The sequence below is a fragment of the Gossypium hirsutum genome, chromosome D02, assembly GCF_007990345.1.
Source record: "Gossypium hirsutum isolate 1008001.06 chromosome D02, Gossypium_hirsutum_v2.1, whole genome shotgun sequence".
In the NCBI taxonomy this organism is placed as follows: Eukaryota; Viridiplantae; Streptophyta; class Magnoliopsida; order Malvales; family Malvaceae; genus Gossypium; species Gossypium hirsutum.
In genome coordinates, this window is record NC_053438.1 from 1171933 (window position 1) to 1184436 (window position 12504).

Genomic DNA, 12504 nt, shown 5'->3' on the forward strand with positions numbered 1-12504 from the left:
TCCATTAAACCGCAGGAAAGATGATTTTGGGTTTATGTATGAACGTTTCTTACAAATACTAGGGGAGGAAGAAGAGTGTTTGATTTTAGGTAACGAGGGACGGTCAATGTTTTTCTTATCGGCATGGAAACCCAAAGTTGGAGATGGACACTACAATTCCAATTCCACCAACCATAAGTTTGGACAAGGTATTTTTTTCTTCTTTTTTTCTTTTCTTTTTTTTTAAATTATATAACAATTTTAGAATTGAATTAATGGTTGAACCATAAATTATCAAATTATTGATTCCATCAATCTACTTTTGATTTGATCCAATTCAAATAATCTTAAATTATATATCAATTTTTATTTGATGCATTGAAAACTTAGAAATTTCTATATATTAATAGCCAACCATATGATACATCCATACTAAAATAAATTATTTTAAAATTACTAAAAATAAATGAGTTAAAATAAATTATTTTAACTTCCTATACTTTTAAATGTTAAAATTTCAATCAATGGATTTTTCTGTAATGGTAATGATTACCTTTTTGTGTTATTTTCATCACAAGGCATGGAAGGATTGGGACACATGGTGAAAACTAATTTTTCATTAAAAATAATAAAAATTATAATCATTATAAAAATATACAAAAATATTTTAAAAATTACAAAAAAAAGTATTGAAAATATAGAAAAGTGCACAAAAATTATAAAATTATTATAAATAAAAAATAAAAATAATTAAAAACTTGCAAAAATATTAAAATATTAAAATTAAAAATTATATAAATTGCAAAAAGAAAATATTGTAAAAAATATGAAAAATATTTAAAATAATAGAAATTAATAAATTTTAATAAATTAATAAAAAATTAAAAAATATTTTAAAAAATTTTAAAAATATAAGACAAACTAAGGTCGGAAAATAAGTTGAGAAGTCAAGTGACAAACTAAGGTTGTATATAAAATTGTAGATATTTATATATATTTAAAATATTTGATATAATTTTTATTTTTTAAAAAATTTCTATTATTTGTTGAATAATTTTTTTGTAATTTTATACATTTTTTTGCATGTTTATAATTTTTATAGTTGTTTTATGAATTTATTTTTTATGGTTTTTAAATGAAAATATCAATTTTTCATTATGTGACATAATCTTAATGTTCCACATGATGAAAATAACCCAAAAAAATAGTAATAGACTTACCTAATTGAAATTTTAATGTTTAAAACCTCAATTGAGTTAAAAAAATATAAAAATTGAACTGATTATTTTAAAAAATTTCAAATGTTTCAAAACCTTTTAGCCTTTATTTTATTATATAATATGATATATTGACTATAAATTTATATACTATTTTTAATATTGTATGCTAATAATATATCAAATATAGATTATAAACACACCTGAGAATGAATAACTTACATTAATTTCCACTTACATGACTTTTTACTGGGATGTTCAAACATCCATTAAAATCTACTTTTTGAATCATCAATTAAAATATAATTCATAATGAAAAGGATTTAAAAATATAGTTTATAATTAATTTGATTTAGTTGAAATTAATTAACTGAATTATTCATTTAACCAAAATTTCTTGCATATTCAAAATTAATTTATTTTAATTATATTTAAATTGACAATGTATTTTAAGTTAAAATATATATTTAGGACATTATTTGTAATAAGTTGAATTAAACAACAAGTGACCAAATTAATAAAAGTTGATTTATTTGACTAAGTATAGCATTTTCACTGAATGGAATATGTTTGTAGGTTTCAATCTAAATCCTCTGCCTCGTCAACCTCTTCAACCTTTCCTAGAGGTATTACTTTAACATTTAGCTCTTTTTTCTTTTTACAATAAAAAGTATAATTTTTATTTAAATTTAATTATAAAAATAAAAATATTAATATACTCATATTTGAAATATTTAATTTTTAAAATAGTAAAGTTAACTATTTTAAGTAGTCTAGACTTGACTCAAATGAGCTTTCAATCTTTTTGGTTCAATCCAACTTTAACTTATGAATACCTATCTATGTAAAAGAGAATCAAATTTACTTGAATAAGTATAATTATGACATTATGTTTCTAATTTGTTTAAATTTAATTATCTTTATCAAATTAAAAGTAAAATGTCAAAATTCTTTTCATTTATAGTGTTTTTTCAAATTTTCAAATTTTGTTTGTGATAATTGTTTCTTATTTAATAATTTTACAGGGTTTGATATTGAATCGATTAACTGCACTTGCCGAGATACATGACATATCAAAAGATTTATATTGTAAATACAAGCTTTCATTGGCTTTAACATGGGCTTCTAATGTTAACAATATGAATCCAATTATCTTGGATCCAAACAATAAACATGCTTTTTATTTCCAAAGTAATGCTTGTTATACGAAAGATGGCGATGCTTATTATTTTATGCATAGATCTCAAAACAAGATTAGTGTCCCCCTCATTATTGAGAAAGCATTTAAATCAAGGGACGGCTACCATTTTGAACCATCTCTTATTAAGGCAGAATTCCACAGGTATTTCATGTTAAAGGATTGTAACATAGATGTTGCTGTTGCCATCTGTCTACAAAATCGTCACACAAGTAATGAAGTTTATATCGTAGAATTTTATTGGTCTCCAACTGAGAGTGAAATATCAAAATCTTTAGCTCTTCGTATCTTCGATGAGTTGAAACATATGAAGACAACGTTTGTAAGAGTAAAAGTTCAAGGCCCCGAAATTAAGTTCCAAGAAGAAGCCATTTCAAGCATTCCTACATCTTCAAACACAGCAATGCCTTTGAAAATAACTGAAAATGCGCATATTGAGCAGGTAATTACATTACCTTATATATTCTTATATTATTTCAACACTGAATTAATTATGGGTTAGCATTTATGGTTCTAATATGATAATAACATTTGCTCTAAGAAGGGGTGGTTCCTAATTTTGACTCTGATTTCTATACATTCTTCATAAGTATAAGTATAGACGATACTGTTACAGTCTGTCTACAAAATCGTTACACAAGTAATGATATTTATGTAGTAGAATTTTATTGGCCAACAATTGAGATTGAAAAGTCAATATCTTTGACTCTTCGTATCTTCAATGACTTGAAACATATGAAGACAAAGTTTGTAGCAGTAAAGATTCAAGGCACTGAAATTGGATCCCAAAAAGAAGTCATTTCAAACATTTCCACATTAAGGGGTTTACAAGCAGCTGAAGAAACAGAGGAGGTTCAAGCAGTAGAAATAAATGGGGTTGATGTGGAGGTAAATACATTGTGTTATTTATTATTCTGTTATTCCAACACTAAATTAATCATAAATTAGCATTCATGGTTCTAATTATGATAATAACATTTGCTTTTAGAGGGGAGTGGATTCAAATTTTCCTTCGCCAATGCCTACACATTCTTCATCAAAGGTTGTTGCAGCTCCTTTTAACACACCAGAAGGACCTCATAACCAGGTAATTATTTATTCTTCCTGGTTAATATCATATTCTAGTCGATAACTGATTTATAATTTCTCTATGAAAGATGTTACTTTACTTACTTTTTTACACTCCAATTATTCATCTTTCACATTTAAATCAAGTGTTTTTCAATCTAATTAGTTCCAAAAATCAAATGAGTTATATAAAGTAGTATACATGATTTATTATTCTCAATTTTCTTAGATTGTTTCCAATGATGACCCTGAGATTGGCAAAGTAAATAAGGAGAAACTTCCAAGAACCAAACAGAGAAACTCGAGGCCTAAGACTGTAAAAGCAAATAAGGAGAAACTTCCAGAAACCACACCGAGAAGGTTGACGTCTGCGGTTTGGGAGCATTTTGATAGGCTTTTAGTAGGTGGAGAACAAGTAGCCAAATGTAAATATTGTTCCAAGGAGCTTACAGGGTCAAGCAACAGCGGAACCACGCACTTGAGAAACCACTTGAACGTATGTCAGAAGGAACAAAATCAAGAAAGGAGTCGCTTGAATTTTGTGAAAATGATTATCAAGCATCGATATCCATTGGATATGGCCGATCAAGAATTCTTCAAGAATTTTGTGAAAGATATGCAACCCATGTTTGAGTTTGAATCGAAAGAAATTTCATCTTACATACGTAGCATCTATAGGGAAGAGAAGGAGAAACTTCAGCTGTATTTTAATAAGCTTGCTAGTAAATTCAATCTGACAGCTGTTGTTCCAATAGGGTCGGAAGCGTGTAAATTATTGTACTAAAAAATCACACAAAGTTCAATTCCCAGGGAAGAGAGGTGGATCACATGGATCTCTTAAATACCAAGTCTTTCCTTAGACAGAATATCCCTTCTATAGTAATTTAATAGCACAATTAAATACTACTATTATACCCTCAAATATTGAAAGAAAAATAGGACAAGAAAGAACACAAGAGATTTAACGAGGTTCGGTAAATTATACCTACGTCCTCGGGCACTAACACCAGATGATAACTTTACTATCTCCAAAGTATTACAAACAAATAGAATTCCTTAAGAATTCTCAAATGGGAGAAGAGAGAAAACTAAGAAAGAAAGATTGGTTGGGATGAATTGAAATGAGAAATGAGAAGGCCTATTTATAGTTGAGGTTTAAGGACCAAACAATAAATAGCCCATTATCTCAAGGACCAAAAAAAATTATCCCATGCCACTTTTTCAAAGTCAACTTTAGGGTGCTAAACTTGCACCACTTTGTATTGTTTGCCATTAATGTTGTCTCCCATTAATGTTAACAATCTCCACCTTGAAGATTTGATTAGGATAATCACATCTTCACACACTTCCTTCAACTCCCCAAATTCGATAAAGCTATCTTTTGTAGTGCCTACAAATGCACTCTCGAGCGCCATACACCTGAAGGTGCTCAAATTCTCAGGATGTTAATCAAGTTCAAACAATGATTAAACTTGATTGTTGTTACCACCTTGGTCATCATATCTGCGGGATTATCTGCTGTCGGAATCTTCTGAAGTAGAATTTTTCCTTTTTCAAAGACTTCCCGCACAAAGTGATATCTTACGTCGATATGCTTGGTTCTTGAATGATAGACTTGATTTTTCGCTAAATGAATAGCGCTCTGACTGTCACAATATAAACTTATGTGACTTTGAACAACTCCTAAGTCTTTCAACAATCCATTAAGCCAAATAGCCTCCTTAACAGCTTCTGTAACTGCCATATATTCTGCCTCTGTAGTAGACACAGCTACTGTAGACTGTAAGGTAGACTTCCAACTCACTGGGGCTTTCGCAAGAGTAAACAGATACCCCGTAGTTGAACGACGTTTATCTAAATCACCAGCAAAGTCGGAATCAACATATCCAACTACAAACTGACCAAGTGCTTCATCCTGTTCAAAAATTAAACCAACATCTACGGTTTTTCGAAGATACCGTAGAATCCATTTCACAGCTTGCCAATGTCCTTTTCCAGGATCATGCATATACCTGCTCACAACTCCAACAGCTTGTGAAATGTCAGGCCTCGTACACACCATCGCATACATCAAACTCCCAACTGCATTAGCATATGGGACTTTCGCCATATATTCTCTTTCTTCTTCAGTTTTTGGAGATAATTGAGCACTAAGTTTCAAATGAGAAGCAAGTGGGGTACTTACATGTTTTGTGTTTTCATTTACACCAAAACATTGTAATACCTTTTTCAGATATTACTTCTGATTTAAACAGAGCTTGCCTCTCGGTCTATCTCTACTTATCTCCATGCCGAGAATCTTCTTGGCCTCACCTAGATCTTTCATCTCGAACTCTTGATTCAACTGAGCCTTCAGCTTATCTATCTCATTTTGGCTCTTCGAAGCGATTAACATATCATCAACATACAAGAGCAGATAAATGAAAGATCCGTCATGCAGCTTCTGCAAATATACACAATTGTCATATTTGCTTCTTGTGTACTTCTGCCTTCTCATAAAGCTATCAAATCGCTTGTACCACTGCCTCGGGGATTGCTTCAATCCATATAGCGATTTGTTCAGCTTACAAACCCAATTTCTACCACCAGCATCTGTGTATCCTTCGGGCTGAGTCATATAGATCTCCTCTTCTAACTCACCATGCAAGAAAGCTGTCTTAACATCAAGTTGAGCTAGCTCCAAATTCAACTGTGCTACCAAGGCCAACAAAATTCTAATGGAGGAATGCTTCACAACAGGGGAAAATACATTATTGTAGTCAATTCCCTCCTTCTGAGCGTAGCCTTTAGCTACCAATCTTGCCTTGTAGCGAATATCCTTCTTGCTAGGAGATCCATCTTTCTTTGCGAATACCCACTTGCATCCGATTGCCCTTTTACCTTTCGGTAATTGCGCCAACTCCCAAGTATTGTTCTTCCGGAGAGACTGCATTTCTTCATCCATGGCGCTTTTCTATTTATCACTTTCTAAGCTTTGCATTGCTTCTTGATAAGTGATAGGAATATCATCAACAACGGGAAGGGCGTAGGCCACCATATCAGTAAATCGAGCAGGTTTACGAATTTCTCTCCGTGGCCTTGCAACTGCAACTGGTTCTGGTGTACTTAGTGGTTCTTGGGTCAGAACCTCTTCAACCTCTAATTCCTCCATTGTGGCTAGAGAATTAGACTTATTAACTGGGCAAATCCCCATCTGCTTAAACTCCACCTGTTTTGGAGTACACTCCACCTGCTGTGGAGTATTGCTCGTCTGAATATCTTTATCTGCTACCTTTTTCAATGTGGCAGATTCATCAAAGGTAACATCTCTGCTACAGATCATTTTCTTTGTGCTTAAGCACCAAAGACGAAATCCCTTCACTCCAGAAGTGATTCCCATAAAGAGAGCTTTCTTTGCCCTCGGATCTAACTTTGACTCCTTCACATGGTAATATGCAGTGGTTCCAAACACATGTAAGGAATCATAATCTGTAGCCGGTTTTCCAGACCATACCTCCATAGGAGTTTTTCTTTCTAATGCAGATGATGGCAAACGATTAACAAGATGGCCAGCGTATGTCACAGCCTCAGCCCAAAATTGCTTGCCCAACCCAGCATTGGACAACATACATCGAACTTTCTCCAGCAATGTTCAATTCATACGCTCTGCCACTCCATTCTGTTGTGGTGTATCCCTAACTGTGAAGTGTCGAACAATACCATACTCTTGGAACACATCGAAGAACATATCACTTTTATATTCCCCTCTATTGTCCGTCCTAAACCGCTTGATTTTCTTGCCAGTCTGGTTTTCGATCATAGTTTTCCATTTAAGAAAAACTCCAAGCACTTCATCTTTAGTTTTCATGGTATACACCCAAACTCTTCTGGAAAAGTCATCAACAAAAGTAACAAAGTAGTGTTTTCCTCCCAACGAAGGTGTTTTGGAAGGCCCCCACACATCTGAGTGAATATATTCCAAAATACCTTTTGTATTATGGATAGCAGTGCCGAATTTCACTCTCTTTTGCTTTCCCAGAACACAGTGCTCACAAAATTTTAATTTGCAAGCCTTTGCACCTTTCAACAATCCTTGCTTTACCAGAATTTGCAAGGATTTTTCGCTGGCATGTCCCAACTTCATATGCCACAACTGCATTGAGTCCAAGTCTTTGTTACCGGAAGCTGCAGCGACGGCTCCAATAACTGTACTACCTTGGTAGTAATACAAGTTATTTTTCCTGATGCCCTTCAATATCACAAGTGCGCCAGATGTCACTTTCAAAACCCCATCTCTCATAGTAACAACTGAACCATTGGATTCCAAGGCTCCCAATGAGATGAGATTTTTCTTCAAACTGGGCACGTACCGAACATCAGTCAGAACTCTGGTTGATCCATCTTTATTCTTTAATTGGATTGAACCTATCCCAACAGTTTTACAGGCATTGTCATTGCCCATATAAACAACTCCTCCATTTAGTTCTACTAAATCAGAGAACCACTCCCGGTTAGGGGACATATGATAGGTACAACCCGAATCTAATATCCACTCATCTGAATGCAACGACGATGATGATGCAACCAGTGATAGTTCAGAGTCACTAGTATCATGCTTAGCAACACAAGCATCTACAGCAGCTTTTCCCTTATTCTTCAGCTTTGGACAATTTTTCTTCCAGTGGCCTTTCTCATGACAAAAAACACATTCATCTTTCCCGAGTCTGGACTTTGACTTTGATCTCCCCTTTTGAGTTTTCTTCCGAGTGTATGAACGACCTCGGACTACTAAAGCTTCTGTATCTCTGATTGAGTTTTTCTGTTTGTCCTTCTTTCTCTGTTCATAACTGTATAAGGCCGCACAGACTTCGCTCAGAGATATATCACTCCTGCCATGAAGTAGAGTAGTTTCTAGGAACTCAAACTCCTCAGGAAGTGACCCCAACAGCATCAAAGCCAAATCTTCATCTTTGAATGTCTCATCCATATTCAACAAATCAGTGACTAACTGATTAAATTTGGTGATGTGATCATTCATTGTGGTACTTGGGACGTATGTGAAGCGAAACAGTCTTTTCTTCAAGTGGAGCTTATTTTGACTGTTTTTCTTCAAAAAAATTTCTTCAAGTGCCACCCACAACTTATTTGCAGAAGTCTCCTTTGAAAAAGCATACCTCTACTCTCGAGAAAGGCATGATCGAATTGTGCCACATGCCAACCGATTGATCGCCTTCCAATCTTTCTCCTGTACATCATCTGGTTTCTCTTCATCAATGGCAATGTCTAGACCCTGCTGAAAAAGGGCATCTAGAACCTCACTTTGCCACATACCAAAATGGCCCGTGCCATCAAAGATCTCCACGGCCAATCTTGCATTTGCAATTGTCGGTCTTGTCCACATGGACGATGTTGAAGCTCCTACACTGACCGTTTTCTCCATAATCTTTCAATATACCTAAGGAAATCTTTTCTGATGTGGAAGATCAGTTCAAACTGCAACCACAGAGCATACTACGATTAACCTTCGGCTCTTGATACCACTTGTTGTTCCAATAGGGTCGGAAGCGTGTAAATTATTGTACTAAAAAATCACACAAAGTTTAATTCCCAGGGAAGAGAGGTGGATCACATGGATCTCTTAAATACCAAGTCTTTCCTTAGACAGAATATCCCTTCTATAGTAATTTAATAGCACAATTAAATACTACTATTATACCCTCAAATATTGAAAGAAAAATAGGACAAGAAAAAACACAAGAGATTTAACGAGGTTCGGTAAATTATACCTACGTCCTCGGGCACTAACACCAGATGATAACTTTACTATCTCCAAAGTATTACAAACAAATAGAATTCCTTAAGAATTCTCAAATGGGAGAAGAGAGAAAACTAAGAAAGAAAGATTGGTTGGGATGAATTGAAATGAGAAATGAGAAGGCCTATTTATAGTTGAGGTTTAAGGACCAAACAATAAATAGCCCATTATCTCAAGGACCAAAAAAAAATTATCCCATGCCACTTTTTCAAAGTCAACTTTAGGGTGCTAAACTTGCACCACTTTGTATTGTTTGCCATTAATGTTGTCTCCCATTAATGTTAACAACAGCAAGTTTGTGGAAGAACAATAGTGGAAAGACTGCATATTGCTGTTTGATAGCACATTTTATTGATGATAGTTGGGAACTAAAGATGAAGACTCTTGGCTTGAGAACTTTGGAGCATATCAATGACACAAAAGCTGTTGGTGGAATTATTCAGAGCTTAGTTTCGGAGTGGAATATAGGCAGTAAAGTAATTTCCATAACTGTGGGTAACTCTTTTTTGGATGACAGTGTGGTTCAACAGATAAAAGAAAATTGTCTCAGTAATCTAGTCTCCCTTTCTTCAGCTCGCTGGTTCATCAGTTTCACACTTCTTGAGGATGGGTTTCGTGAGATGGATGACCTACTTTTTAAGTTAAAGAAGTCCATTGAATATGTCACCGAAACAAGACATGGAAAGCTGAAATTCCATGAGGCTGTAGATCAAGTGAAGCTACAAGGTGGGAAATCATGGGATGATCTTTCTTTCAAGCGGGAATCAGACTTTGACATACTTGATAGTGCTTTGAGATCAAGAGAAATCTTTTGTAAACTGGAGCAAATTGATGGCAGTTTTAAACTAGGCCCATCAATGAAGGAATGGGAGAATGCAGCAGCTCTACAGAGTTGTTTGAGATGCTTTGATGATATCAAAGGAACTCAATCCCTTACTGTAAGCTTGTACCTTCCACAGCTTTGTGACATATACAAGAAATTTCTTTAGTTGGAAAAAAGCAATCCTTCATTTGTTACATTGATGAAGAGGAGATTCGACCACTATTGGAGATTATGCAATTCGGCATTAGCTGTTGCATCTGTTCTTGATCCAAGGTTAAAATTTAAAGTTGTGGAGTTCTCATATATATTGATTTATGGCCGTGATAGTAAGGTGCAATTGAACACGTTTCGTGAAGTTCTTACGAATGTCTACAATGAATATGCCAATGAAACCAAAAATCAAACTACATCCGCTTCAGTCTTGGATGATATCAATTGGCTTGGAAATAATTCTATTTGGGACTCCTTCGGTAAATTTGTAACTGCAAGCAACTTTAATGCGGCCTCATTGAAGTCAGAGCTTGAGCTTTACTTAGATGAACCTTTACTTCCCATGGATGGAGCAACCTTTGACATACTTGGTTGGTGGTGTGATAAATCTCAAAAGTTTCCAATACTTGCAAAGATGGCTCGAGATTTCCTCGCGATTCCGGTATCAATTTTCACACCGTGTTCAAATTTTAAGGCCACGATCAATAATCCAGCCTACAATATCTTGAATCCTGAGAGCATGGAAGCTTTGGTATGCAGTGAAAACTGGTTGGAAACTCCAAAAGGAAGTAAGTCTTTACTCTTAATTTGTTTAGATCCTTCAATTATATTTTCCTACACTTTATTTAGGGTCTACTCTGTTCTTTAGTATTACATTGTCTTATCACTTAACAGTGTTGATTTGCTATCACAGATGATGGAGAGAATCATGAACCCACACAAACTACGGTAGGCATTGTACATAAATTATGATTAGAAGCTGTCTCCATTGAATTTTTTTCATATACCTTGAAAATTGAATTACTTTAATGCATTTTCATTTCATAGGATAAAGGAAAAAGGAAGCTGGATGAGGAGACTTGAGTCAGAAAAAAATCCAAACCTTCGAACTGTGAGAAAGGTATTAGTACTGAAGATATTGCCAAAGATTCCAACAACAATGGTAATTAATCTATACTTATTATTATTAACTACTATGTTACTCAAACTCGAATGTCAATCTTAATATGAGTATTTAACTTAAAATTAATTAAACTGTTGAAATACCATATGGTAATACATTTTATTTTAATTAAATGGTGTCGCAATGTTTTCAGATGAACCTGTTGGAGAAATTTCAATAGGAAGTAAGTACATTAGTTAAGTTGTTTATTTAATTTTCTATTAAATTGTAGTTGAATTTCTTGACAAGGGTTTTCTTTTTTTTTTTTTCTTTATTTCTCATCTTGGACTGAATCTTAAAGAGCTGCAAACAGAGACCAGTAGCAAAAATGGGTGTTATGGAGAAACTAGTAGTGGAATCAAATCCAAAGCTTCCAACAAAATGGTAGGAGGTTGAATGTTGATTTTTACTCTTTTTTTTCTTTATTTAAAGAATAAATGTTATTATTTTACTTGAAATGAAAAGATGGGAACTATTTCTTTACAGGACATTCACCAAGAAAAGTCATCATCAGGTATTTTCAACTAAATCAACTACTTGAATAATTGTTTTCTTCAACATTGGAATGGCTTCAATTATTAAGCAAAGATTTTTGTTACAGAACTTAATCATGGAAGAAACGTTGAGGACGTTTCGAGTGGTGATTCATCATCCGACAATGATCAATCAGACCAACTTCAGAGTTCATCTTCCGAGTCTGATGTTGAAACAACATTAAAGGAGCAAGGATCATGGTTTGAACAGGTTCATACTTCATTTATTTGGTTGTAAATATACATACATTCTTTTAGTTTTATTCATACATCAAGATTTTATTTGGCTATTGTTGTTTTAGGATATTAAGGCATATTTACTCTCGGAGTTTACAAAAAAGGAGAATGAACTGATAGATAAATGGCAAAAGAATGAGTTGAAGGGGTATGTTGCTAGTTTTGATAAGTTAATATTAGAATATGAAGTGATGATCATAATCTAGCTATATAACGATGTTTATATCTCACAGAAAAATGATTGGACGAGATAAATATTTTAAAATCCAGGGTGAGATATTAGCACCTCTACTCATGGTGCCCCAAGGTGATGAAACTCGAGAAGAGTACTATATTAAGGATTTGGTAAGTAATTGTCGAGTGTAAAATGATCAAGGATAAATTAATTCGATAACTTGTATATTTATATCATTTTCATAATCATATATATTTTGATAAAATGAATCTGATTGCAAATAAATGGATGATATTTATTTTTTACTGTTATGATACAGGTTGTTAA

General features: G+C 33.7%; 1 protein-coding gene and 2 long non-coding RNA genes across 3 annotated transcripts; all 3 read left to right on the forward strand.

The window, feature by feature from the left end:
* The first annotated feature begins 10117 nt into the window (after positions 1 to 10117).
* On the forward strand, positions 10118 to 11058 carry LOC107917504 (zinc finger BED domain-containing protein DAYSLEEPER-like). The gene is made up of 2 exons (XM_041087963.1): positions 10118 to 10858; positions 10984 to 11058. The coding sequence occupies exons 1-2, from the start codon at positions 10279 to 10281 to the stop codon at positions 11040 to 11042; spliced, it is 639 nt and encodes a 212-aa protein (XP_040943897.1). The 5' UTR covers positions 10118 to 10278; the 3' UTR covers positions 11043 to 11058.
* A 72-nt stretch (positions 11059 to 11130) lies between these two features.
* Positions 11131 to 11903, forward strand: LOC107902782 (uncharacterized). Its single transcript, XR_005910007.1, has 5 exons — positions 11131 to 11232; positions 11387 to 11416; positions 11534 to 11616; positions 11719 to 11746; positions 11834 to 11903. It is a non-coding gene; the product is annotated as an uncharacterized lncRNA (long non-coding RNA).
* Positions 11904 to 11941: 38 nt separating this feature from the next.
* On the forward strand, positions 11942 to 12150 carry LOC121214405 (uncharacterized). The gene is made up of 2 exons (XR_005910008.1): positions 11942 to 11976; positions 12068 to 12150. It is a non-coding gene; the product is annotated as an uncharacterized lncRNA (long non-coding RNA).
* Positions 12151 to 12504: the final 354 nt, after the last annotated feature.

What these genes read in the sequence shown, in the direction of transcription:
- LOC107917504 (XM_041087963.1), top strand. Translation starts at nt 10,279, where the DNA reads ATGAAGAGGAGATTCGACCACTATTGGAGATTATGCAATTCGGCATTA. An exon ending in GTTGGAAACTCCAAAAGGAA is followed by an intron (nt 10,859 to 10,983) that starts GTAAGTCTTTAC and finishes TTGCTATCACAG; the next exon opens with ATGATGGAGAGAATCATGAA.